This window comes from Oryctolagus cuniculus, chromosome 3 (genome assembly GCF_051225735.1).
Source record: "Oryctolagus cuniculus isolate XC-2025 breed Fujian yellow rabbit chromosome 3, ASM5122573v1, whole genome shotgun sequence".
Lineage (NCBI taxonomy): Eukaryota > Metazoa > Chordata > Mammalia > Lagomorpha > Leporidae > Oryctolagus > Oryctolagus cuniculus.
In genome coordinates, this window is record NC_142869.1 from 68258506 (window position 1) to 68282927 (window position 24422).

Sequence of the window (24422 nt, forward strand, 5' to 3'; positions counted from 1 at the left end):
AATAATTTTTTTTAATATCTCCACAAAGCCTCCTTGAGCAGCCATCCAACTCCTCACAGCAAACGTGGTTATAATGACACACACCCCGGGTAAGAAGCATCTCCCGTTCTTCAACTGATCCTTCCAATTCCCTTTCTTGCAAAAGACTTTGCCGTTTATCTTTTAAAATGAAAGATCCAAAAAGGCTTATTTGCCTCAAGCTTGGTCCCTTTTAATTGACAGGAAACCTCTCCACACACACCTCACAAGAACCGACTTTGGATTTTCCTCTCCTAAAACTGCCTTTTGTCTCTGAACTTTACAGAACTGCTGGAGCTCTTTAATATTTTCTCAGAGAAGCATTTCAAACAAGCAACCCTGCAATTTATTCACTACTGCCAAGAATAAAAGTCCCAGGTGTCACCAGCCAGGCCTTCCAAGGCTTCGTGTGACTTTTAAGGCAAAGCATCACTCATTCACCTGCAGGTTGGTTCCCTTAATGCATCTGTCATTTGTTTGGCTCTGGAGGAAACTATTTGATTACACAAAATTCTTTTTAGATCAAGTTGAAAATCTTAGCCACACTGGGACAAGTGGAGAAGCCTGCCAGCTCCATGTGGTAACACTTCAACACGCAGAGCTAAGGACAAAGACAAGGAGCTTCAACAACGGAAAAGAAATGTGGATAAAAGATGCAAGGCCTAGCTGGGCCTTTAGAAGGGTTCGGCCTGCCAATAGTGCATATTAGATGATTGATTCCCTGTATGTCTCATCAGTGAGCCCGGAACCCTCAGGGAGACAGGTAAGCATCAGCAAATGCAGAATCGGTAAATGCTAGGGCCCGCCGCGTGCACCCACTGCTGTGTCCCTGCACATTCTGAAGTTGGCGAGTCCCCAGCCATCTTTGCACACCTCCATTTCCCATACCTCATTATAGAGCACACCACTTTAAAAAGCATTTAAATGAAGCCAATGTTAACCCCATTCGTTACTCTTTTCCAGCGAGCATGTCAGCAATGATTTTTAAAATGCAAAAGAAAATGTCAAAGTATTTTGTCCCCTGGTTAAGAATACATCTGTGAAATAGGAGGGAGAAAATACATAACACACTCGATGGTCATTCAAGAAATAATTATAAGGTATGTCAAACTACAGAAAATTGAGCAAGCACTAAATTATAAAAAAAAAGGGGGGATGTCGTGTCAAAATGGCTTTTTCACTCACTCATTTCAAAAACAAGTTTGGAAAATTAAATTCCATCTACCAGCTCAGAACAGACACATTCAGGCCTGACAGTAACGCCATTATCCACGTAGCAGCTCCCTTGCTTTTCCAGACTGCATGAATTGACAGCGACGCCGCGGGCTCACCTCCCATAGCGCCTTGAAGTCCTTTTGCTCGATGCGTAGCAGCTCACTGCTCTCCCTGGTGACGATGGTCGCATGGCGGGGCGTGTTGTCCAGGATGGACTCACCGAAGGCTGTCCCGATTCCCAGGGTACAGATGGTCACCGCATCCTGAGGAGCCCAGAAACCAGCCATTACTAAAGGAGACATTTACGGGCTGGGCAAGTTGTCTTTTCTTTGAACCACAGTTTACACAAAGTAAAACAGCCGGTTTCATTGTGCAGTGCAACAGGTTTTAACCAATACACATCCAAATCAAGACACCCTTCGTTCCTTTCACGCCTTCTACTCCCACGTAACCTCCCTCAGAGGTCATCACTGCTCTGCTTCCTGTCCTTTCACGGGAGGCTTGCCTGCTGTAGAACTTCATGGAAAAGAAGCCAAGGAGGGGCCGGCATTGTGACACCAGCATCCTACGTGAGCACCAGTTCATGTCCCAGCTGCTCCACTTCTGACCCAGCTCCCTGTTATTGCAACCTGGGAAAGCAGCAGCAGATGGCCCAAGTCCCTGGACCCCTGCCACCCATGGATGAGACCCAGATGGAGTTCCAGGCTCCTGGTTTCAGCCTGGCCCAGCCCTGGCCATTGTCACCATTTCAGGAGTGAAATAGCAGATGAAAGATCTGTCTCTCCTCATTCTCAGTAGCTCTGCCTTTCAAATAAATAAATAAATAAGTGTTTAAAAAAAAGAAAAGAATCAGGCCATACACTCTTGTTTGTGTCTGGCTTCTTTGCTCAGTCCCATGGCTGTAAGATTCATCCATATTGTCACACAGGTAGCTGGTCTTTTCCCTGTACTGATAGTAGTTTCCAATTCTATGGCAGTTTGCTTATCCATTCTCCCTTTGGTGGGCATTGAGGGTATGTCTAGCTGGAGGCTACTATGAAGAAGGGTACTAGCAATAATCTTGTTACCTTTTTACACAACTACCATCTGCTTTGTCAGAGGAGAAATCTACTGAAGGGAACTTGATTTTTTTAGTGAGAGGGTACAGTGACAACATTTAAACAGGAAACTGGAAGAGGGATGTAATCATGTCTACCTGTCTTAAAGAGATGAGAAAACTGAGAGGCAGAGTGGTGAATTTGCAGGGCCCCAGGGCACAGAGTTAGTAAGCAATGTGGCCCAACAGACTATGGATTCCAAGATTTTGGTATCATGCTGCCCCCTGCAGCCATAACAGGGTAACAACAGCAGCCAATGTGGCTGGCAGGTCTATAAAGTATCATGAACTGGTGATTAAAAAGTTTCTCAAAGAAAACTAAAAAAGTAATTTCACTCTTGCATGCAACGTTGGCGATAATGTTTGAATTTAATCCTAACTAGTTTCAAACAATGCAAATAGCCACTTGAAATCACCTGGACGTTAATTTTGCAAGTTATTATAAACTAATGGAGATCCACAAGGGTAAGCCTGAGTTAGATGGTAGTTTTCCGTTCATGCATCTAATCCCCGATATAATAGGCAAATGTTATTAAGATCAAGTTAGTGACTCTGTAATCATATTACTGAGACAAATGCCCATAAGAATCCAGTTCCTTGAACCATAGCAAATTGTTTCTGCACAGATATTACCACATAAAATTATGCTCAGGAAAATAAAATCAATACTATCTCAGCAAAGAATAAAAGATCAAAGGAGAATTTAAGAAGAGCATGCTGATACATTTGCCAGGAAGGCAGTTGCAAACAACTCCAGCCAAATATCCCCAGAACTGAAATATCAGTACTCGGTGAGTTAAGTACCTCTGGGTGGGTTTCAAATTCTACTAAAAACACAAGCTGGATCAGGTAGGCTTTCACCAGTTCTCAACATGAGCAGCTCCTCGAGTCTCCCACTAGCCTGCTCCAGCCTTCTATCACCTGAACCTTTCAGAAAGAATCCATTTGCCTACTTCGTACATCCCAGTGTCAAATTCCATGTTGAAACGCAAAAGGGATGGGCCGTAGGAATGCAGTTGCCAAGACCCACATGGTTTACAAATCGTGGTTATCTGTATGCTGCAAAAGCACCATGAAGACCTCGGTTACTCATGAGCTCAGCACACAGTTTACCCGTGAACTTCGCCTTCTCTTGGTCACCTCCCGGCCTGACTTGTGCAGCGTGTGCATAAAGACAGACATGGGCTGTGAAACCCACATGAGCCTCTCTTTTGCCAGCAGAAGGCGCTGCAATGCAGTCAGAAGACTGGGTTCATTCTTGGATTGCTCGCTGGAGAGTTTCACTCTAGCCTAGGCCTTATCCCATGTAACAGCTCAAGGCAAGGTGCTGTTGCCAGCTGCACTTGTCAGTGTCTTTCGCTGTATCGCGACCATGTCTGCAAGGGGAGGCCCCTGCCAGTGGGTGCCCAGCCTCAGCCACTGTCCCAGGAGCCCAGAGACTCTGGCCAGAATGGAGCTTGGGAGCAGTCCCTCCCCCATCACCTCCCTCACCCTCGCTCCACTCCAATGCGAGGACAGGAGTCACAGTGACAAGGTAGCATCCAAAGATTCAGACTGGAGAATCTCACATGCAAGGACTAATACTTGCAAGTGCAAACTCCGCTTTCACTCAACTCATGGAGTTTTCACAACAGATTTACTCAGAAATCTGAATGGATTTGGGAGGTACAGGTGGGGGCACTGGAGTGAATGGGCACAGGGCAGGAGACAGTGCCAAGACGGACTTTTCTCTCCAAAGACTGAGCCTTGTCTTTATGGTGCACAGGTGCTAGGCCTTCTGCACGTTCGAAACCCAGGTGGGGCCTTGCCAGGTGCTTGGGAAGTAATTCTCAAATAAAGGAATCCACATTCAAATGTTAGTTCATTTAGTGGAACGAACAGACAAGGGAATTTTTAAACATTGATGGAAAACATGTATTATGACAAAATGATGCACGGATTTCAAAAATTTTACACCACAATAACATTTTCTTTGAAGAATTATTTTATTGATTTCAAAGACAGAGTTACAGAGAGTAGAGCCAGAGAGAAAGAGAAGTCTTTCATTCCACTGGTTCACTTCCCGAATAACCGCAACAGCCAGAGCTGAGCTGATCCGAAGCCAGGAGCAAGAAGCTTCTTCCAGGTCTCCCACGTGGGTGCAGGGCCCCAAGGACTTGGGCCATTTTCCACTGCTTTCCCAGGCCATAGCAGAGAGCTAGATCAGAAGAGGAGCAGCTGGGACTTGAACGGGTGCCCACATGGGATGCCAGCACTGCAGGCTGGGGCTTTAACCCACTACGCCACAGCGCCAGCCCCACAATAAACTTTTAATTCCATTTACCCACAAGCTTTCTGCAGCAGGCTCGTGGGTCTCTCACTGTTGGAAGGTGGGATACACAGGAGTCGATGCGGGCAGAACCCTGTGCGTGCGGGCCACATGGACCTCCGGCGGATCCCTCTCCAGCCTTCCATACCCGCGACACTGCGGCGCCTCTGCCACCCCCTCTGCCTGTGGCTGCAAGCTCTGCTTCTGAATGCGACCTTGCAACCTCCTCTGAGCTCGCAGCGCTCCGGAATCTGGCCGTGTCTCCATACTTACTTCATGGGAACTCTTCGGAAGAGTGGTTTTGCTTGCTGCTCCTTTGCAGATTAATGTTCAGAGAGGTCGTCTGAAATGGGTACCGTGCTGCAGAGGCTGAGGGAAGCAATCAGCAGCCACTCGGGGAACAGGGAACGATAGCGCAGGGATGTCCTCTGAGGGGCTGGACGGCAGGCAATGGGTTTTTCCATTTCCAATGGGAAATGAGATTTTGAAAGCTCCATGTTCTCCACATACAAAGGTGTGCTCAGCAGACAATGCCAGGGAGGCCCTTCCCCCAGAGCTGTTTGTGGGTTTCTAAACAGTTCTCACCACCCCCTGCCAGGGCCCACCTCCTGCCCTCCTGCCTCGCTCTAGCTGAGGTACAGTGCTAGGCAGGGAACACCTTGCAGGTGCATCCTTCACCCAAGACGCATGACAGGGGTGAGGCGAGGCGAAGAGGAGGGGGAGAGAGGGAGAGACGATAAAGCCACAGCTGCCTCACTCTGCCCAGCTTCTTAGTGGCTCCCCTAAAGGAGAACACCCCCCTTCCTGTCACTCTCCCCTCTTCCTCAGTTCATTTCCAACTCTGTTACCATGCTTACAGCACCATCTCCAAAAAACCGCTCCCAGCAGAATCCTCTCCACCAGGTCTGCTTCTGCAGAAACCCAGAGCGAGGGCGTGCTAGACAAGGGCTAGGCGGGGCTGCTCCCGTGCCCTGGGGCCCCTGGGAAGGTATGGGCTGACCGGGCACTTGCAAAGGGACTGAGACCTGTGTAGCACTTGCTGTTGGCATCACACTATCAGATGTATCCCATAGGTGACAAGCCAAAAGATTTCATGGTGGTAGTAAAACGTATTCAGCCACTCAAGTCCAATTCTATTACAAAACAAGGAGTCATGGGCCCAAGGAAAAAGTCACTGATGTGTTGTCTGCCTCCAATCTGATCTGGCCCTCTCTTACCTGTCAGTACACCGGGCTACCTCTTCCCTAGCCCTCACTGAACTCCCCACTGACCGGTGATCACGCCCATCCTCCATGCTGCGGCACGCATGGGACCTGCAGGTGTGCGAGGGGAGCACTGGGCTCTGCCCTGGGCCACGTGGCATCACTGCAATGCTTCACTCAATTCTCAGCACGAAAAATGAGATCGTGCGCTTTAAGGGCTTTGCACAGTGCCTGACTCAAAACACGCGCTTCCCATACGGGGTGCACTCACAGCACACATTAAATAGCCCTCAGCCAAAGGTCTGGGATCAGAAGGGTTTCGGATTTTTTTTTTTTTTCTTGGATTTGGGACCATTTGCATATACAAACCGAGACATATTGGAGCTCAAGAAATCTGGCTGCTGGCACCTTATCTCTAATCCACACCTTATACACACGAGCTCAAGGTAATCTCAAACATGCATCTGCTTGAGAGACATCCTCTGGTTTATTATCCAAATGCCCACAACATGCAAGGCTGGACTGGTATCCAGAAACTCAATCCAGGTCTCCCACACAGGTGACGTCACTGCTGCCAGCCAGGCTGTGCATCAGTAAGAAGCTGGAGTCAGGAACCAGAGCTAGGTGCCGAAACCAAGCACTCCAATATGGGATGTGGGCCTCTTAACTGGTGTCTTAACGCCCGGTCCTACCTCTAGGCGGTTTCATATAATGTTTTTAATAATTTTGTGAATGACAAATGTCTGTATACATTGAAGCACATTCTCACCATGACGTCACATGAGGCCAGTGGGGCATTCCCAGTTGTGATGTCCTGTTGGTACTCAGAAAGCTTCAGCTCTGGGGCTGTTTTTAGATATTCAGATTGGAGCTACTCCACCTGCAGTATCGAGACAGCCCTGCACCATCAGAACTCCTGTTGCTATTTTATAGGTTGAGCAAAGTCAGGTTCAGAGACGTCTTGTAACTTGCCCAGGACTGTGCCCACTAAGTTCAGGGGCAGAGACTAGAAAGCAGTAGGTCTCATCACCTATCCACATACGAGGGCACTTCCAAAAGTTCAGAGAATAATGGAATTAAAAGATGTGCATTTTCTGTGAACTTTGTGAAGATTCTGCCCACTTCCTAGATTGTCATTTGAAGTGCCAAGGCTCAGTGGGAAAATCCATAGAGGTTCTCGTCTCATTCAGCCCATCTATATCTTTATTGGATACATAATAAACCGAAATCATCAGGAAAATATAAACATCTGGCACCATTCTCCTTCTGTTCCTCCAGTGCCAGTATTGTGGGCACTGGACCCTCTCTAGAGGATCGAATGCATTGCAAGCTGAGGCACCGACTCATCAGAAGGAATCTAACCAATCAGAAGCCAGTAGCTAAGAACTGAATCGGGTAGCCTTTGGTGCGTTAACAATGCTACTTGGGAGGCCCCACATCCCAGTTCAGAGTGCCTGGGTTTGAGTCCCAGCTCCACTTCCTGACCGTAGCTTCCTGCTAACGTGCACCCTGGGAAGCAGCAGTGATGGCCTAGGTCCTGACTCCTGGCCACCACCAGGGACCTCTGCACTGAGTTTCCAGCTCCAGGCTCCAGGCTGACTCAGCCCGAGCTGTTGCAGGCATTTGGGAAGTGAACCAGTGAAAGAGAGATTTCTGCGTTTCAAATACATAAATTAAAACACAATAAAAAAGACCCAAATCAACATTTCTGTTTTCCCCACTTGGATCCTCTGGCCCTGTTGGGCTCCGAGCTCTGTGGGAGGGGCTGGTTCATCTGCGTGAGTCGGCCTTGTTCACTGGCTGCCATCCAAGTCCTCTCAAGTGGCCCTGTCTCATTGTGACAGCCTGGGTCCCACCCCTCCCTTGGTGCTGCCACGCCCACCACTGCGCCACCTCGTCCACCCTGACCCGGAGGGGCTGTCTCTCCACCTCCCGCCCAGCACAGCCTGAACACCTCTCTGGGCACTTTCCACCTCCACCATGCACAGCCCCTACAGCAAGGCCCCGCTGAAGCCGTGAACAGGATCCCAGCCCCGTGTGTGTCAGGTGTGGCACAGGCAGGGCGTGGTTATCTCTGGTCCTGGAAGCTGCTATCAGGGAAGTTAAAACAGATAGATGTCCCACAGGAGGGACCGCCCTGGAGACCCTCAGAGTCACCACCCCTGGGCCTTAGGAGGGAAATTGGGCAGCAGCAGGGTGGAAATGCATGCACTTAGGTAGACCTGATGTCTCTGTCCATCTCCAGCCCTTGGCTGTGGACAAAACACTTGCAGGAGCCTCACTACTCTTATTTGCAAAATAAAAGTGTTAGCAGTACGCAACAGAAATAAAATACTATCAAGAGACCGACTCTTACAGTTTGCGGCACACGGTGGTTGTTCTGTAAATAATGCAAGCTGTTATTTCTAATGGAGCCACACTGACACACAAGGGGAGGCTCTTCATGTTTCTAAAAAGCAAATGAGGCTTTTTCCAAGATTTAAATGACAGAGAATCTCTATATTCCTTCTGCATTAATCCCCAACTCATGACGGCTTCCGACACTCTGCATGCCCCAGTCTGGAGGGCCGTGGTCTGACCAATCTGCACTCTGGGGGATGCCCAGGGACCCTTCTGACAATCTTGCCATGCAGCTAAGAATCCTTGTGTACTGCACCTAATCACTCCTGGGTTTATCTGCTCCGTACGTCTGAATTACGGTACACCGGGTTCCCTTAAAGCAGGCATCCTCACAGGAAGCATTTTTTTTGCTTCACCGTAAACATAGCAACGGTATGAAAACCAGAATGGTGTTAAGCAAGGCAAATGTGACGTGCCGCTAACAATTAAGATTTTGTCCAACCTAAGAAACTTACCTTCTGCAAATAATCTCTGCAAGCATCCACTGAAATTCATCTCACACAAGTCGCAAGTTAGGGACGTTCTAAGGACATTTAAAAGAGCGGGGGCTGGGCGTTGTTGCCACCACTTGGCTCGCCAGCATCCCATTATTTCAGCATGGATTCGAGTCCTGGCTGCTCCACTTCCAATCCAACTCCCTGCTGATGTGTCTGGGAAAGCAGCAGAGGATGGCCTGAGTGCTTGGGCCCCTGCTACCCACGTGGGAGACCCCCATGGAGTTCTATGCTCTCGGCTTCTTTGTTGCCATCTGGGGAATTAACCAGCTGATGGAAGATCATTTTCTCTTGTCTCATCACCTCTTTCTATCACTCTGCCTTTCAAATAAATAAAGCAAATTTTTTTAAAAAAAGTGATGATGAGATAGATAAGAATTCTGTATGGTAAGTATATCAAGATTTGTTAAAAACTGTTCTATAATTTCAAAGGGTATCAGATCTTTTTATGACACATATATAATTCATTCCCACACTAATGGTTCAAGAAGAGCTAACTGCCTCATGGCAAATTTTTTTGGATATATGTTGGGTTAACACCCAAGGAACAAATTGGCCCTTTAAACCTTTGGATCTAGAAATCTAACTTCTTACAAAGCAAATCCTTTTACAATTTTTATTTTTGGTTCGTCGGCAACACTCGCCATTAAGTTCTGTTGCACCTGAGTTTATTTCCTGAGTTTGAATTTAGTGCTGGAATTCAGTGAATGCTTCAAGTCTTTTAAGTAATAAAATGTAATGGAACCCAATCTCTGAATTTGTCGACGTTAGATTGTGCATGCGGTCACAAGGAGTTATTACTGCCGAGCGAGAAGGCAGCACACTCCTAAGTCCAACGTGTTTTCTAACCAACAGCAAAGACAACCGCCCTGGCCTGGAAGCAGCGTGGATGCAGCCTGAGCCCGGGAAGTGCTGCGGAGTTTGGACTTCATTAGCATTCTCACCCCGGGAGCAGGGAGGCCAGCCTGGCTCAGCAGAGTCCATCTGCTCAGCGCTGCGTGCGGCTCTGCATCCACCCAAACAAAGAATTAACACGGCAGCAAAACTGAATACAGGGTGCATTGGCAGGATGCTAAGTAAACTCCCTATCGGTCCCCAGCAAACAGCAGGACCGCGACACAGACAAGCAGCAAGAGGTCACACACCACGGCCATGGACTTAGCACCTCTCACGTTCGCTGAGCTCAATGAATGTGATCAGAAACGTGCTCAGAGGGCCAGCGTGCTCTGTCTGAAAACAAAGGCGCGAAAGGAGTGAATGGAAGAGCCAGAGAGGCAGCCACAGAGGCCAGAGCGATGGAGAGAGCCACGCTACCGAGAAACAGGCCCGTCCTTCACAGGCTATGTGCAGAAGCACAGTGCTTAGAAACATCTTTGTTGTAGAGGCAAGAAGAGAAGACAAATAAAAGCACATTGTTTCAAGTTAGGGAAAAAAACAGTAAGACGCCTTGTTCCAAAACTGGACAAAAGTGTGCCAGATCATGTCACAGTGACAGATGAAAAGACAGAATTAACTAAATCCAAGCGGGGCCTGGACTCCCTGATCTTGTGAAATGGCTGAACAACATTGTTAAACTTCTTGCCATTTCCAATGCCAAGTACATCTCCTGCATTTTCTGTTCTAACACTGCCCTCTTGTGATACAATGATGGCATTGCAAGCAGCGCATTTCAATCTACACAACCAACTTCTATTTCGGAAATAGGAATTTTATTTTTTAAAGATTTATTTATTTAAATGAAAGGCAGAGTTACAGGAGGGAGAGAGGGATAAGGAGAGGGGGGGTAGAGAGAGAGTCTTCCATTCACTGGTTCACGCCTGAGATGGTCATAATATCTAGGCTGTACCAGGCCAAATCCAGGAGCCAGGAGCTTCTCACTGGTCTCCCATGCGGGTGCAGGGGCCCAAGCACTTGGGGCATTTTTTGCTGCTTTCCCAGATGCATTAGCAGGGAGCTGGATTGAAAGTGGGACTCAAACCATATGGGACGCAGGCTTTGCAGGCAGCGACTTAATCTGATACACCATAATGCCAGACCCAGGAATTTTACTTTTAAAGATTTATTTAGTTTATAGGCAGAGGAAGAGACAGACAGAGATCTTCCATCTGTGGGGTCACTCCCCAAACGGCCTCAATAGCCAGGGCTGGGCCGGGCCAAAGCCAGGAACTCCATCTGGGTCTCCTATGTAGGTGGCAGGAACCCAAGTACTTGGGCCATCTTCCACTGCTGTTCCAGGCACATTAGCAGGGAGCTGGATTGGAAGCAGAGCAGCCAGGACTTGAACTGGCTCTCAAATCATTTTGATGATATTGGATGCCTGTGTCGCAAGTTGGGGCTTAACTCACTGAGCCACACCACCAGCCCCTGGAGACAGTAATTTTAAAAAGCACAGGAACCCTTGCTATATCCAAGGCTTTGTACTAAGTGCTTTACATACATTAGCTCACTGAAGGTAGGTGCTATTAATTTACACGTAGTCCAGCTGTGCACTCCCATAGCCAATTATGTGGTGGAGAGAATTTCAGACAAGCTCTGAATGTGACCACTCTGCATTGCATTAGGTGTATGCGACACTCTAAATAAGCCTCTGTTATGGAGACGCAGAAGTTTTAACGGAGTAGGAGACCACCCTATTCTCGAAGTCTGAACTTCTGCTGTGTCAGCAAACAGCAGAAGCTCTTCTTCCACAGAACTGCAAGAAGTTCATGCTGTGTTGGTGTAAAGATTGACTTAAAGTCTTAGCCACCAGAGCGCCTTCAACTAGCTCATGGAAAACACATATTATTAAAAGACCATGAATGGGCTCCAAAAATATCTTACTGATTCCTTTGCCCATGGTATTTTTTGAAGTCCTTTGGCATTTCTGGGATTTAGAAATTACAGCCAAAAAAAAAAAAAAAGGTCCCTTGTCTGTAAAATCTCCAGAGGAAAGCAGACCCCCCAACACACACTCACACACACACACACACACACACACACAGAACTCAGAGCTACTGTTTCCCACGGTGGGGCATATGAGCCTGTTTATGGTTTTTAAACTTATTTATTGCATATAACTGTTGGTGCCGATGTCCACTTGTAACCCTAAAGCCATTAAAACCTTAATGAGAAACATATACCCATAGTAGTATCCATTCTAGTAGGCACATAAACTGCCTGACTTGCAGCCCACAGGGCCCCAGCACAGAAGTGGGTCGTGTGCACAGGAGTGCGCTCCTGCGTCCCGGTTGGGCTCGGGTAAGAGCTGAGGGTCCAGCCAGTCTCCTGGGGCAGCGGAAGGAGGAACCCTTGCTAGGAGCAGCGCTACCAAGCGGAAAATGACAGGAAGACGAGAGCCAGGCAGGGCCACCGTGGCCTGGAGAAGTGGTCTAGGGGCGAGTCCCTCACTGTGGGCTCTGTCTCCCTTGCTAGCACAAAGAATGGCAGGGCAGGGGGGTGATAGGCTGGGGGAGATGACACTGACGACACACACAGCGGGAGAGTGCTGGAGGAGTAAATACAACGCATGGAGATAGTTGCCGGCACTGGCCGCCTCGGAAGGTTTTCCAACATGATAGGAACAGAACAGTCTACACACTTCCCAGAAGCATTAGGACACATGAGGTCTCGAGAGAGGATGGAAGGAAATGAAGGTGGGGCAGCTAAGGGGGCCTGCTAAGTCCCCGTCTGGGACGCCCACATCCCATCCCGGAGCGGCTAGAAGTCAGTCCCATCTCCGCTTCTGATCCAGCTCCCTGCTAACGCACCTGGGAGCCAGCAGAGGCTGGCTCAGGTACCTGGGTCCCTGACACTCAAGTGGGAGAACCTGGCTCATGGCTTTGACCTGGCCCAGCCCCACCTGTTGCAGGCATTTGGGGAGTGAACCAGCAGATGGAAGATCTCTCTTTGGGGCGCTCTCTCTCTCTTTCAAATACATAAATAAATTAAAGGATATTCACTTAAAAAAAAAAAGTGAAGGTTAGCATTGTGGCATAATGGGTTAAGCCAATGGTCACAAGGCTGGTATCCCATATGGGCACTGGTTCAAGTCCCGGCTGCTATGCTTTCTATCCAGCTTCCTGCTAACATGCCTGGGAAAGCGGCAGAAGATGGCCCAAGTGCCTGGTCTCCTGCCACCCAAGTGGGAGACCTAACTGGCTCAGCCCTGGCCATTGCAGCCATTTGTGGAGTGAACAAACAGATGGAAGATATTTCTTTCTCTCTCTCTCTCTCTCTGTCTCTGTCTCTGTCTCTCTCTAATAAAATAAAAAAATTTAAGTGAAGGTGACGTAGCCCTCCTCCAGGAGAGCCTCTGGGAGAGCGGGCCCCTTGTGCCTCCCCTCCCGTTCAGTGCACTCATGGAGCCCTGGTTTGGGAACCCAGCCACCGGGAAAGCAGAGAGGCAGATGCAGGTGAGGCTCCTGGCCCGGCCAGCAAGGGCCTGACCACATGCAGGGGAGGAGAGAAGCCGTGCTGGCCCCCGGGCATCACTGGGTACCGCTTTGGGCCACATCATGAGCCAAGAGTGGGCCCTGCAGGTAAGGCAGAGCCAGGCTGCCCTCCCCCCTGCCCAGCTGCCCGGCGGCTGCCTCTGCACTGATGGTGGGAGAGCCCACGGGCAGCAGAAGCCAGGGAGCTGTCCCAGTCCGCCCTGCCCAGCTGCCTTTTCTCACCACCCTCGCCTCCCGGGAGAGGGTCTGAGCCCCACGTGACTGCTCACTGCAGTCTGTGTTTCCCTACTGCTCCCGAATATGCAATCAATGACTTTCTCTGGAAGATCTTGGGTGCCGGTGATCCAGGCAGCCAAGAAGAATCCACATCACGTCCCCCGCCCCTGGGTATACTAAAGGAGCTTGGGAGCAGGTGCCCCTTGGAGAGCCCTGGCAGGCAGTGCAGGCAAATGGCCACACATAATGAGCAAAGCTGAGCACAGCCAGGACTAGTTAAGGAACTCACAGGTGGCTCACCACGGTGTCACCCAGAATTGACCACCCTTCCACCTGTGGATTAGGGTCACACATTCAGGTGGGTCTTCCTAAGAGGGAAAGCTCAAGGCAAAGTGAGTTAGTAAACCATGAGCAGTCCTGTGACAGGCTGGCAGCAAAGACCACCATCAGTGAAGGTCCTGGTGACCCACGGTGTACCACCCAAAGGCTCAAGAAGGACCACCTAGTCAATGAGAAAGACAGGAAGTGACTGCGTGCTTGAATCTGAAGAGCAAAAATCAACAAAATAAAAGGACAGAGAAGGAGAACACGTAGTGTTTACTGAAGTGGGATAGAAGTGGTGCGAGTTTGAATCAAAAGGAAGAGTTACCTTCTGCGTCTTCAGTTACATAGCCTTCTATCTGCTATAGTCACGTAAAGAGGATGTTGGTTAATTCTACCAATCAATAATGTCCAATCAATACACAACACTCAGCTATGACAGCGAACTCCCAAAGGATTCCCTTCCCCCCCTTCACACCTTCGTGCCTTCGCTCCCCGCCCTCTCAGCCACGTGCATCTGTCCCACCCTCTAGCCTGGAAGCCCTGTGAGAGGCTGCACCACATTCAGCCAACTGTGTGTCCAGATCTGGCTGGCGGTGGGAGGAGAGCCGGAAGAGCCGGAGAAGTGGCTGTCCCCAACAGCTCACTCCAGGTGAGGCAGACACTGCAAGGCAGGCTTGGAGGGTGGCAGGTGCAGGAGAAATGCAAGAGCCTGTGGTCACTGCTCCCGAACAGCTCAGGCCTCACCACCAAGCCCTCCCTTTCACACCCACATAGCCCCTGTACAATGAGAATGCTCAGGCCCTGGAGCCCTAGAATCACAAAGAACTGGCTCTGACACCTAACAGCTGAGTGGCCTTGGCCAAGTTATTGGGGACCCATCCTGGGAGACTGACCAGAGCCCGAAGAGGGCGGAGCCAAGTGCTGAGCAGCCAGGGAGATAATGCTGGGAAAGTGCTTAGCACACAGTGGCCCGCAGGGGGCGCTGTGCTGCCAGAGGCTGTGGCTGCTCCTCTCACCATTCTGGTCAGGGAAGATGCTGTCCTCACACTGGCTCTGAGACTTAGGGCTGAGTTTGGGAATCTCTGTCTACATCCCCTTGTGGCTCAGACGGGAGGGCAGGCACGCAGTACAGGGGACTTAAGACGAGAAAACCTGCCCTCCTTCTAGACTTGACTCGGCGCTGTCCCTGCTTTGCCCCCTTTCCTCGATTCTCTTAGTGTCTGGTATCTTGTCTTCTTTCTCTGTTATCACCCCCTACCCTTCCTCCCTTTTTTTCATGTTTAACAGCAGGAAGAACATGCAAGGCAGGGTGGGGCAGGCATGTCAGATTGAATTCCTGTCGTGGGGGCCTGGGAAAGTTGCACCTGCTAAGCCTTCCATTCCATCCCAGTGGCCAACAGAACATGGAGGCCTAAGGTCACATCTGTCACGGCACAAGGGGCCCCTGCACAGCATCACCCAAGGGAAGCACTTAGCGATGACTGTTTCTGCCCTCTAGGGGTAACGCTTCCGGGTCCTTCCTTGCTCCTCCCCCTTAACCATCACTCAACCACTGCACTCCCCACTGGGGTACCTGATGGTTGATCTTATGTATCCACCTGGCCAGACGATGGTTAACCAGTCGCTTGATCAAATACTGGCCTAGATGTTACCATAGTGGCCTTTTTTCAATGTGATTACCATTTACAATCAATAGACTTTATATAGTCGATTACTCTTTGGAACATGGAGAGTAATCACTAAAGGCCTTAAAACCAAATGAGCTTCCTTGAGATTCCTCAAAGAGGGAATTCTGGAAGCAGAATTCCAGAAATCCACCTAATTTCCCAGCCTTAGCAACTCAAGATGGCAGCAACAGCTCTGACCTGAATCTCCTGTTTGCTGGATCCCCTACAGGTTCCAAAGTGCCAGTTCCTTAAAACCTTTCTCATCCGCCTGCTCCCTGCTCTGTCTGCTGTTGCTTCTGTTTGCCTGAAGAACCCTGCCTCCTTAGGGCGCAGCTCTGAGAAGCTGACCAGTCACCCTGAGTGGCCCCACCAGCTGCAAGGCCAGAGCAGGTTGAACTGGCTTTGCTTATTCCTTCCAGGCGCTTTGGCACGGGAGGAGGTTCAGCCACCACCCTCAGCCTCCTTAGCTTCTTTCCCCGCGTGGCTGGAACTTCGTCCTGCCCCCTCAGAGCAGGCTGGAACACTTAGCCTCCTCTCCACCCCAGGCAACCCTCTGGAGGGCTGCAGGAATTAGCAGCTTTCTCTTCCCCATACCTTAGTGGTGCGGATCCCTCCAGGAAACCCTGGTGCAACACCGTGGGAGGTAGCATATGAGAAGGCGGCAAGCCAGCTTTGGTCAGAGCTCACAACTCCTAACACCCAAGGACAAGACCAAGTCCAGCTTAGGAGTGCTTTGTGTTAAGTTTAAGGCCAAAGTCACAGCTAAAGTCTAAAATTAGATGTTTGTTGGTTTTAAAAAAATGCTAATAATAAAGTACTACTCAGCTATTCTCCGCTGGGGTCCTGGTGAGACATAATTGGTCCGGGGCAATATTTCTGGAGCCCGGCCAAATTCTATTTTAATCCCATCCAAACCTGATGCTGGTTTGGAGTCAGCACACCCTTGCTGCCTTGATTTCTCTTCCCCTTGGGCACGTCTGCTCTCCTGGTTCTTTTCTCTTCCACGCATTTTCCTCTCCTCTCTCCTCCTTAAATCCCAGCTTCTCCCCACTCTCCATCATGGCTCCTCCAGGACCACCTCGAAGAGAAGAGACCATGGAGAATCCCCTTCTGGGCCCTGTCCCCTGGACACAGCCTGCAGGTGACCCTGGGGTAAGATGAGCACCAGGAACAGCTCTGTGCCTACTGGGACAGAAGATGTGCAGAGAGAAAGGACAGGGGTGACCTGAAAGTGTGACGACAGGCTGAGAGACGGGACACTGCACACTGCACGTGGCTTCTGTTGAGTCAGTTCATGGGTCCGGATGCTTGCATTCACCTGAGTTCTAGACACGTGACTTGGGGCACCTGGTCTAACGCAGCGCCTCCCAGGGTTGTTGTGAGGAGTAAAGGATGAACCAGGCAGCCATGCGTGCTTAGAACAAAACCTGGCACGTGGCAAATATTCAAGAGATGCTGGCTGTCCTCAGTCCCACTGGGAAACTGAGGCAGCGTCAAGGAGCAAAACCTGCTTCTCTCCTCGACCCTCTCTGAGACCCAGAGGAAACTGGTCCTGGGAGAGCGGCTGCATCCAAGCTGCGAGGCCCAGGTTCCAGGCAGTGTCTGATGCAACTTTCCACGCATTTGCTCACAAACAGCAGAGTACACTATGGAGTAAGCAGGACTTGGGCACTGCCTGAGACTTTGCCATCCATAACAAAGGGCATAACCCAGGCCACCACATTCCGCATTCCAACTCCAAATGCCAACCCTACCCACCCCTGCCGTGCACACAAATCTTTTAGGAAACCATCCCATTATAAAGACAGTGACTGCTAACAAATCCAATATTCACACAAGTCCCCACAAAATTTAAATCTCAGATTTAGGTGGGTGCCGTATTCATTTTCACATTTCAATATGCTACCTGTGACTGAGGATCTGAAACATCATCTTAAACACGATCCTGGGCTGCAGATGGTTTCTCCTCTTAACTTTGACTTTTCTTGATAAATCTTTCTGAGTTTGCTATTACTCAACTCTCTGGCCTCTTTTTTTTTTTTTTAATTTATTTCAGAGGTAGAGGTATAGTCAGAGAGAGGGAGAGGCAAAGAGAGAGGTCTTCCATCTACTATTTCACTCCCCAAATGGCCGTGATGGCTGGAGCTGGGCCAATCCAAAGCCAGGAGCCAGGAGCTTCTTCCAGGTCTCCCACGTGGGTGCAGGGGCCCAAGCACTTGGGTCATCTTCCATTGCCTTTGCAGGCCATAAGCAGAGAGCTGGATCAGAAGTGGAGCAGATGGGACATGAACCGGTGCCTATATGGGATGCCAGCCCCGCAGGCGGAGGCCTAGCCTACTGCACCACAGCACTGGCCCCTGTCTTCAGTTTTTATCTGAACCCTGAATATGTGAACATAAGACGTGGCACGTTTTCACAGTGGCTCCTGCAGGTGGCCATTGAGGGAGCACACCTTTCAGGTTCAAGGCCCTTGGCTCTGAACAGCAGGTATGTGTGTATCGAGGCCATGAGTCATAATGTCAGAGGGAGGGGCACTGCAGTTGAGAAAGGCATCCTGAGGTCCAATTTTAAACATCATGAAAAGAAAAAGAATGGGAGCTTTACCTATGGAGACACCAAGCTGTACAGCAGTGACTAATAGAGGCAAGAGAAGCCACTGCTATATTTGAGAAGAAAAATAGTACTACGGGCCCATTCCCATCCGCAAGGCCAAGGTCGAGCAGTAAAGCAAGGTTTTCGGGGGGGGGCTATATCGGCCATATAACCCCTGCATCACCAGGGCTACTGTAAGGCCACGGATAAGATGGTTTCCAGGGTGAAGAAAGAAGCCAAGATACAGATGGAAGAAGGACCCACAAGGAAACCCAGGGTCCTTGCTGGTTTGGAGTCAGCACACCCTTGCTGCCTTGATTTCTCTCCCCCTTGGGCACGTCTGCTCTCCTGGTTCTTTTCTCTTCCACGCATTTTCCTCTCCTCTCTCCTCCTTAAATCCCAGCTTCTCCCCACTCTCCATCACGGCTCCCCCAGGACCACCTCGAAGAGAAGGGACCATGGAGAATCCCCTTCTGGGCCCTGTCCCCTGGACACAGCCTGCAGGTGACCCTTGTCCTTCCCCTGTGTCCACACTTCACACCCTGCAATGGCAGCCTCTCCCCCTGCTACTGAACTACTCGAATTTCCCAATAGATGCACTGTGGTCTCGTAGTTCATGTTCTGCCACCCAGTCCCATACTGAAATCAGGGAAGACTTCCAATGCATATGGTTGTTGAGCAGCTTACTAAAGAAACCCAACAAATACTGGTGAGCGAACCCCTTATTATGGGGAAAGAGAAATGGACTTGGAAAATGTCATTTTCATGCCATAAAAAACATAGGGATACTGCATCTTTAAAAGTAAGAGTAAATCCTGCTTAAAAGCAAGATAGATTACCTGGTGACTGCTGGTCTCCGAGACTTTAACATCCAAAGATCCTGCCAGGACAGCATACCAGTTGGTTCCAATATCACCCTGGCGAAATACTGGAAAAGAAACAGCACTGTAAGTATTCCAAATGCGAGTTGGTTTCCCTGGGTGACTTGAGAGTTCTTTACTGATTGTCAGAAACACATCTCAGCCCAGCCGAGCTTGCCACCCTCCCCCACTCGTGCCCACAAGAATATGACACACTTATCTTTGCTTCATCTACTGACAAAGCGGCAGCCTATCTACCCAACGTTCAGCCAAGTAGAATTCGGTTAAATAGAAATCTGTCGTATTTACAGAGCTGCACATATTTGCACCTAGACGATAATCCTAAACACTTTAGGAGCCTTTGAATTTAAGAAGAATTGACTGATGTTCTGTGTAATTTATTTTAAATACATTTCATGGTATTATGATTCTTAGAAAATTTTTTCTCTAGATCGAATGCACATCAACGAGGTTATCTCACTCAACAGAACACCAGACCACAACCTCCAGCACTTTGAATCTGTATTGAAAACAATGTGCTTTCTGGAAGAGCCTGGGTCCTTCTAAGCTAATCAATGCATGCTTATTAAAAAAAAAACACACACACACACACACACACAAAATGTCTTTTGGTTAAAACTTTTTAACTACAAGTGATCATTGTTCATTTCCTTCTTTGTTTTATGAATTCACCATTTTTAGGCATCTGTAAATGATTGTCTCAGAAATTTCTGAGCCCAATTTTGCTTTAAGTTTGTGAAGAAGAGAAATATTTCGACAAACCTCAGTTCTCGTAACTTGTTAAGATCAGACTTTGGGGCCAGCACTGTGGCACAGCAGGCTAAGATTCCACCCGCATCCCATTCCAGAACACCACATCAAGTCCTGGCTGCTCTGCTTCCCATCCAGCTTCCAGTTAATGCCCTGGGAAAGCAGAAGACAGCCCGAAGGCTTGGGCCTCTGCCTCTCATGTGGGAGATCAGAATGGAGTTCTACACGCCTACCTTTGGCTGTTATCCTGGCTGTTGCAGCCTTTTGGTGAGTGAATCAGCAGATGGAAGATTCCTCCCTCCCCCTCTCTCTATACTCTGCCTAAATGAATGAATGAATGAATCTATCTTTAAAAAAGAATTACTTTGGAAAGTAATTCTGAAACACTGGCTCAAAAATCTCATAAAAATCAACTGTCTTATTAAATATGCTTTTAAAATATGCTTTAAATATGATTTTAAAATATGCACTTTTAAATATGTGATACATGGGTTAGGCTACTGCTTGGGATGCCGACATCCCATTATTGGAGTGCCAGCTCCCCCACTTCCAATCCAGCTTCCTGCTGATATGCCCAGGAAGATAGCAGTTGATGGTCAATGTACTTGGGTCCCTGCCAACTACATGGGAGGCCCAGAAGGAATTCTTGGCTCCTGGTTTCAAACTGGTGCAGCTCCAACTGTGTGGGCATTTGGAGAATGAGCCAGTAGATGGACGATCTCTCTATCTCTCCCTCTCCTTCTGTCACTCTGCCTTTAAAATAAACAAACAAGCTAAATGACGAACTGGAAAGATCTAGTAGCTTCAAATTCTCTTCATAGTGAGAGTCAGAGGTCAAGTGCACCAATGAAGGAACACAGGAAGACAAGCTGAACTCTGACAACTGGCGCTCACTGCATCAGAGTAAGCTCCGGGGAGCCCTAATTAATGAGGACAGGCTGCTCTGCACCCAGCTAGGACATGCCAGGGAAAAGCAAAGAACAACAACGAGATGCTCCTGATGGGGCTGATAGGTTTATAGCTGGCCTCTCTGCTTCTCCAAGCCTGTGTAAGGGACTCACTTTAGAGTTAGGCCTTTGCCTCTGAAGAACTTTTTGGTCCCAAGAGACAATATCACCGACCATCAAACATGACTTTGGAAAACGGCTTTAAGAAACAGAACATGGAGTCTTATCTCCAAAAGAATGAGATTTCTGGTATGATGAAAATATATATATATATATATTGGTTAGAAAATGGTAGGTGGGGGGCTTTTTAAAAACGAAATGTGACTATGTTTGTGTGCTTGTACACATGAGAAACATCTTAAAGGATACACACAAAATGGTTACAGTGATCTCTGGACTTGGGGATTGCAGATAAGTTTTATTGTGTTGTTTTTCTAAATTTTCTGCAATGATGATATGACACATCTACTTCCCACTCAGAGCCAACCATGACCCCTTACCGAGCTGAAGCCAAATTTTTCACAAGTGTTCGCCCTTGTGCTCAAGGCCAGGCACTCAGGGCCTGTGAGTTCCTTCCCTAGTTCCACTGGGGTGATCACGACTGCTTGAAACCAACCATAGTTATAAGGGCACCGCAAAACACACCCAACACCAGAGTTAAGGGAAAGGTTTATTGTGGGGTGGGGGAAACCTGACAGGCTGGAAGGAGAGGGTGAGAGAGCAAGAGAGAGAGAGAGATCAAGAGAGAGAGCACGTGTGCAGGAAGCAGGTCCTGTTATACCTTGCAGGGGGTAGGGAAGTGGGACAAACGAATCCTGTTAGGGTGGGGGTGGAGCTGACACTTGTGGTTGCGCTGTTTGGTCACCTGACATCTAGCGAGCCAGGCTGGGCTTAGGACTGAAGTGTACTGTGCAAGATGGCGACCGCGGCCAGAGCCTAAGATGGCACCACAGATAACAGCACACTATTTTACTAACGATAGTGATCCAATTTTTCTTATCAGTGATTGACGTGGACATGGGCATATGGTGTAATTCTGGGAGACTTCAGAGAAAGATCCAAGAATAGTCTTTCAACAGAGTGTTTTTGTGTCAGCATGTAGTGACTCCAACGGCTATGGATGTCTTAGGGTCATATGGGACGACAGACAATGGAAGCTAATGCTTGAAGATACATATTTTTAAGAAAAATGCAGGAAGGATTGAGGGCCTTACTAATGTCCCTGAGTCACTATACTAACTAACCTTGAAATATTCTAGCTCAGGACTTCTCAGGTATGGGTAATTGATTTTTTTCAAGCCACTGGGATGAGAATTTTTTGTTACTGCAGCATAAGCATCCCAACAGATGGAAAAGCTTACAGTTTTAAAGGGAAACAGATTTTTTTCCTAAAAAAAAATGCAGCTGTCATCCCAACATTCTATTCTCCTTTCCCCTTAGGCACACCAGGATTATATAATATTATTGAGGTTAATTTAAAACATTACAACTAGCATTAGTTAAGAAACACTTTATCTTTATTTGGTAATCTACTAATTACTTATTCACAGATTATAGAAGAGAGTTCTTTGAATTTTGAAAGATACAGCTAAATACATGGATCAGCACACCCTTCCAGCTCCATCTGGAAAGGAGGTGCCCTGGAAGAACCATTGCCATTCTGTGAACAATGGAGTTAAGAAAACACCTACATGGAACCAAATGTCAATTTGATACCTTTGGTGGAAGCTCAAACATCTGGCACATAAATCCTCCTTTGGCCACAAGAGAGCAAACCACACAGGAAAACACATTCGTGCAATTGCATTTCTTACGTGTTATTCCTTTCTCCAGGTTCTCGTAGTAACCACATAGACAAATCTGATGAAGGAGGTTCGGGTGAAACTTCTCAAAAGCCTTGACTTCTTTCAGTCGTGTGAAGATTATATCCACATCTTCACTGGATCGTTCCAAAGGTCTACACAGGGGAAGAAAACATACAATATGCTGTCTCAGTAGGGATGTACTTGAAAAACGGGCCAACAGGCATTGTTCTAATTACATTCAAGGGTATGCAACTATCCCAAACTCTATATTGCAAGTATTTATCCACCTGTGCCCAGTGTTGGTATTTCTGGGCCCCCGTCACCTCAAGTCACTACCATAGCAAATGGCTGCGGTGGGAATCATTCTCAGAGTCACAGGTTCCAATATTCTTCTGGGCAATGTTTAATCCCTTGGAAGTACCAGGTTATGATATCACACAAGCAAAAACAGACTTTACTAAAAGTTGAGGTCATAAGCATGAATGCTACAAGGGTCAAAGAAATAAAGTGGGAAAAAATTTAAGGAAAAAAAATCTCTACCCTGAGCAAACAATGGCGAAAGCACAAAGCGAAATGAGAAGTGATGCCCAGCCGCGGTGTCGGCGCTGGCGATGCTATAGGCAGCGGTGGGGAGCGCGGCCACCGCAGTGGTGACAGTCCCTCAGTCCTCACCTGGCTCTTCCTTTCTACTGATTTTCTGTGAAAATGCTAGCCCACGGACAGCGTCAGATCTTTCAGCTGTTCAAGGAAAGATAACTAGATGTTTGTTCACATTTCTTTTCTTTTCTTTTTTCTTTTTTTTTTTTTTTTTTTTTTGACAGGCAGAGTGGACAGTGAAAGAGAGAGAGAGAGAGAAAAGAGAGAAAAAGGTCTTCCTTTACTGTTGGTTCACCCTCCAATGGCCGCTGTGGCAGGAGCACTGTGGCCGGCGCACCGCGCTGATCTGAAGGCAGGAGCCAGGTGCTTCTCCTGGTCTCCCATGGGGTGCAGGGCCCAAGGACTTGGGCCATCCTCCACTACACTCCCTGGCCACAGCAGAGAGCTGGCCTGGAAGAGGAGCAACCGGGACAGAATCCGGCACCCCGACCAGGACTAGAACCCGGTGTGCCAGCGCCGCAGGTGGAAGATTAGCCTAGTGAGCCATGGTGCCGTCCATTTGTTCACATTTCTTACACATTGTATGGGCCACATGTATACATGCACACACATACACACACACACACACACACACACACACATAGAATCTATGGAACAGATCCAGCCTATAACCACTATTTTTGTCTTCTTTGGATTAAGATGAACCAAAGAACCTAAGAAAATAGGATATTTTTACAGTTTATATAAATTATTTTCATTTATTTGAGTAACTTTCCAGGATCATTTCTTCAATAAGCTTTGCAGAACCTTAGTGGTGTTCCTTAATAGATGTTTGACATTCTATAGAGACTACCTCAACTCACGCATGCCCTAGAGCACTCTAGAATCAGGGGAAATGACTTGGGTAAGGATGTGACAGAGAGCAATAATGTTCCCCAAATACCTGTGTGACCCCCTGAACTTAGTAGCCGCCTCTGCAGCTATGTTGGGATCAGGGGACTGTGAACAAAACCACGGCGCTTCACTTCAGTGAGACTCAGGAGAGAGCGATGATGTTCTCTTCCTTTCCCTCTTCTTCAGTCCCAACTTTGAAGGGTGGGAAGGGTCTACCTGCATCCCTGTATAAGATATGTTGACGTCCTAAGAGTACCTGTGCCTGTCCTTACTGTGAAGTACACTCAAAGTAATCAAGTTAAGGTGGAGTCACACTGGATTAGGGTGGGCCCTAATTCGGTAACTGTGGCCCCCTAGGAAGAGGGAAAGTTGGGCACAGAGAAGACAGCACTGTGAGGGTGGAGACAGAGAGGGGAGTGAGGCCTCAGCCAGCAAGGAACGCCGAGGATGGCTGGCAACCTCGGGAGCTAACAGGGGCGAGGAAGCAATCTTCCCCAGAGCCTTCAGAAGAGAAAGGCCTTGCCCACACCTCGATTTCTTGTCTCCAGAACCATGAGTGAATAAATGTCTGTAATCTCACACCATC

General features: G+C 48.4%; 1 protein-coding gene across 3 annotated transcripts in view; it reads right to left on the bottom strand.

Annotated features, from left to right (window-relative positions):
* Window positions 1–24422, bottom strand: part of RAPGEF4 (Rap guanine nucleotide exchange factor 4) — a 326097-nt gene that overhangs the window by 250342 nt on the left and 51333 nt on the right. For all 3 annotated transcript variants that reach the window (XM_002712290.6, XM_070070679.2, XM_089328145.1), the window contains 3 exons: window positions 22355–22497; window positions 18802–18890; window positions 1350–1496 (listed from right to left, as the gene is read on the bottom strand). In XM_002712290.6, coding sequence (XP_002712336.2) covers window positions 1350–1496; window positions 18802–18890; window positions 22355–22497 — 379 coding nt within the window. The remainder of the gene's footprint in view (window positions 1–1349; window positions 1497–18801; window positions 18891–22354; window positions 22498–24422) is intronic.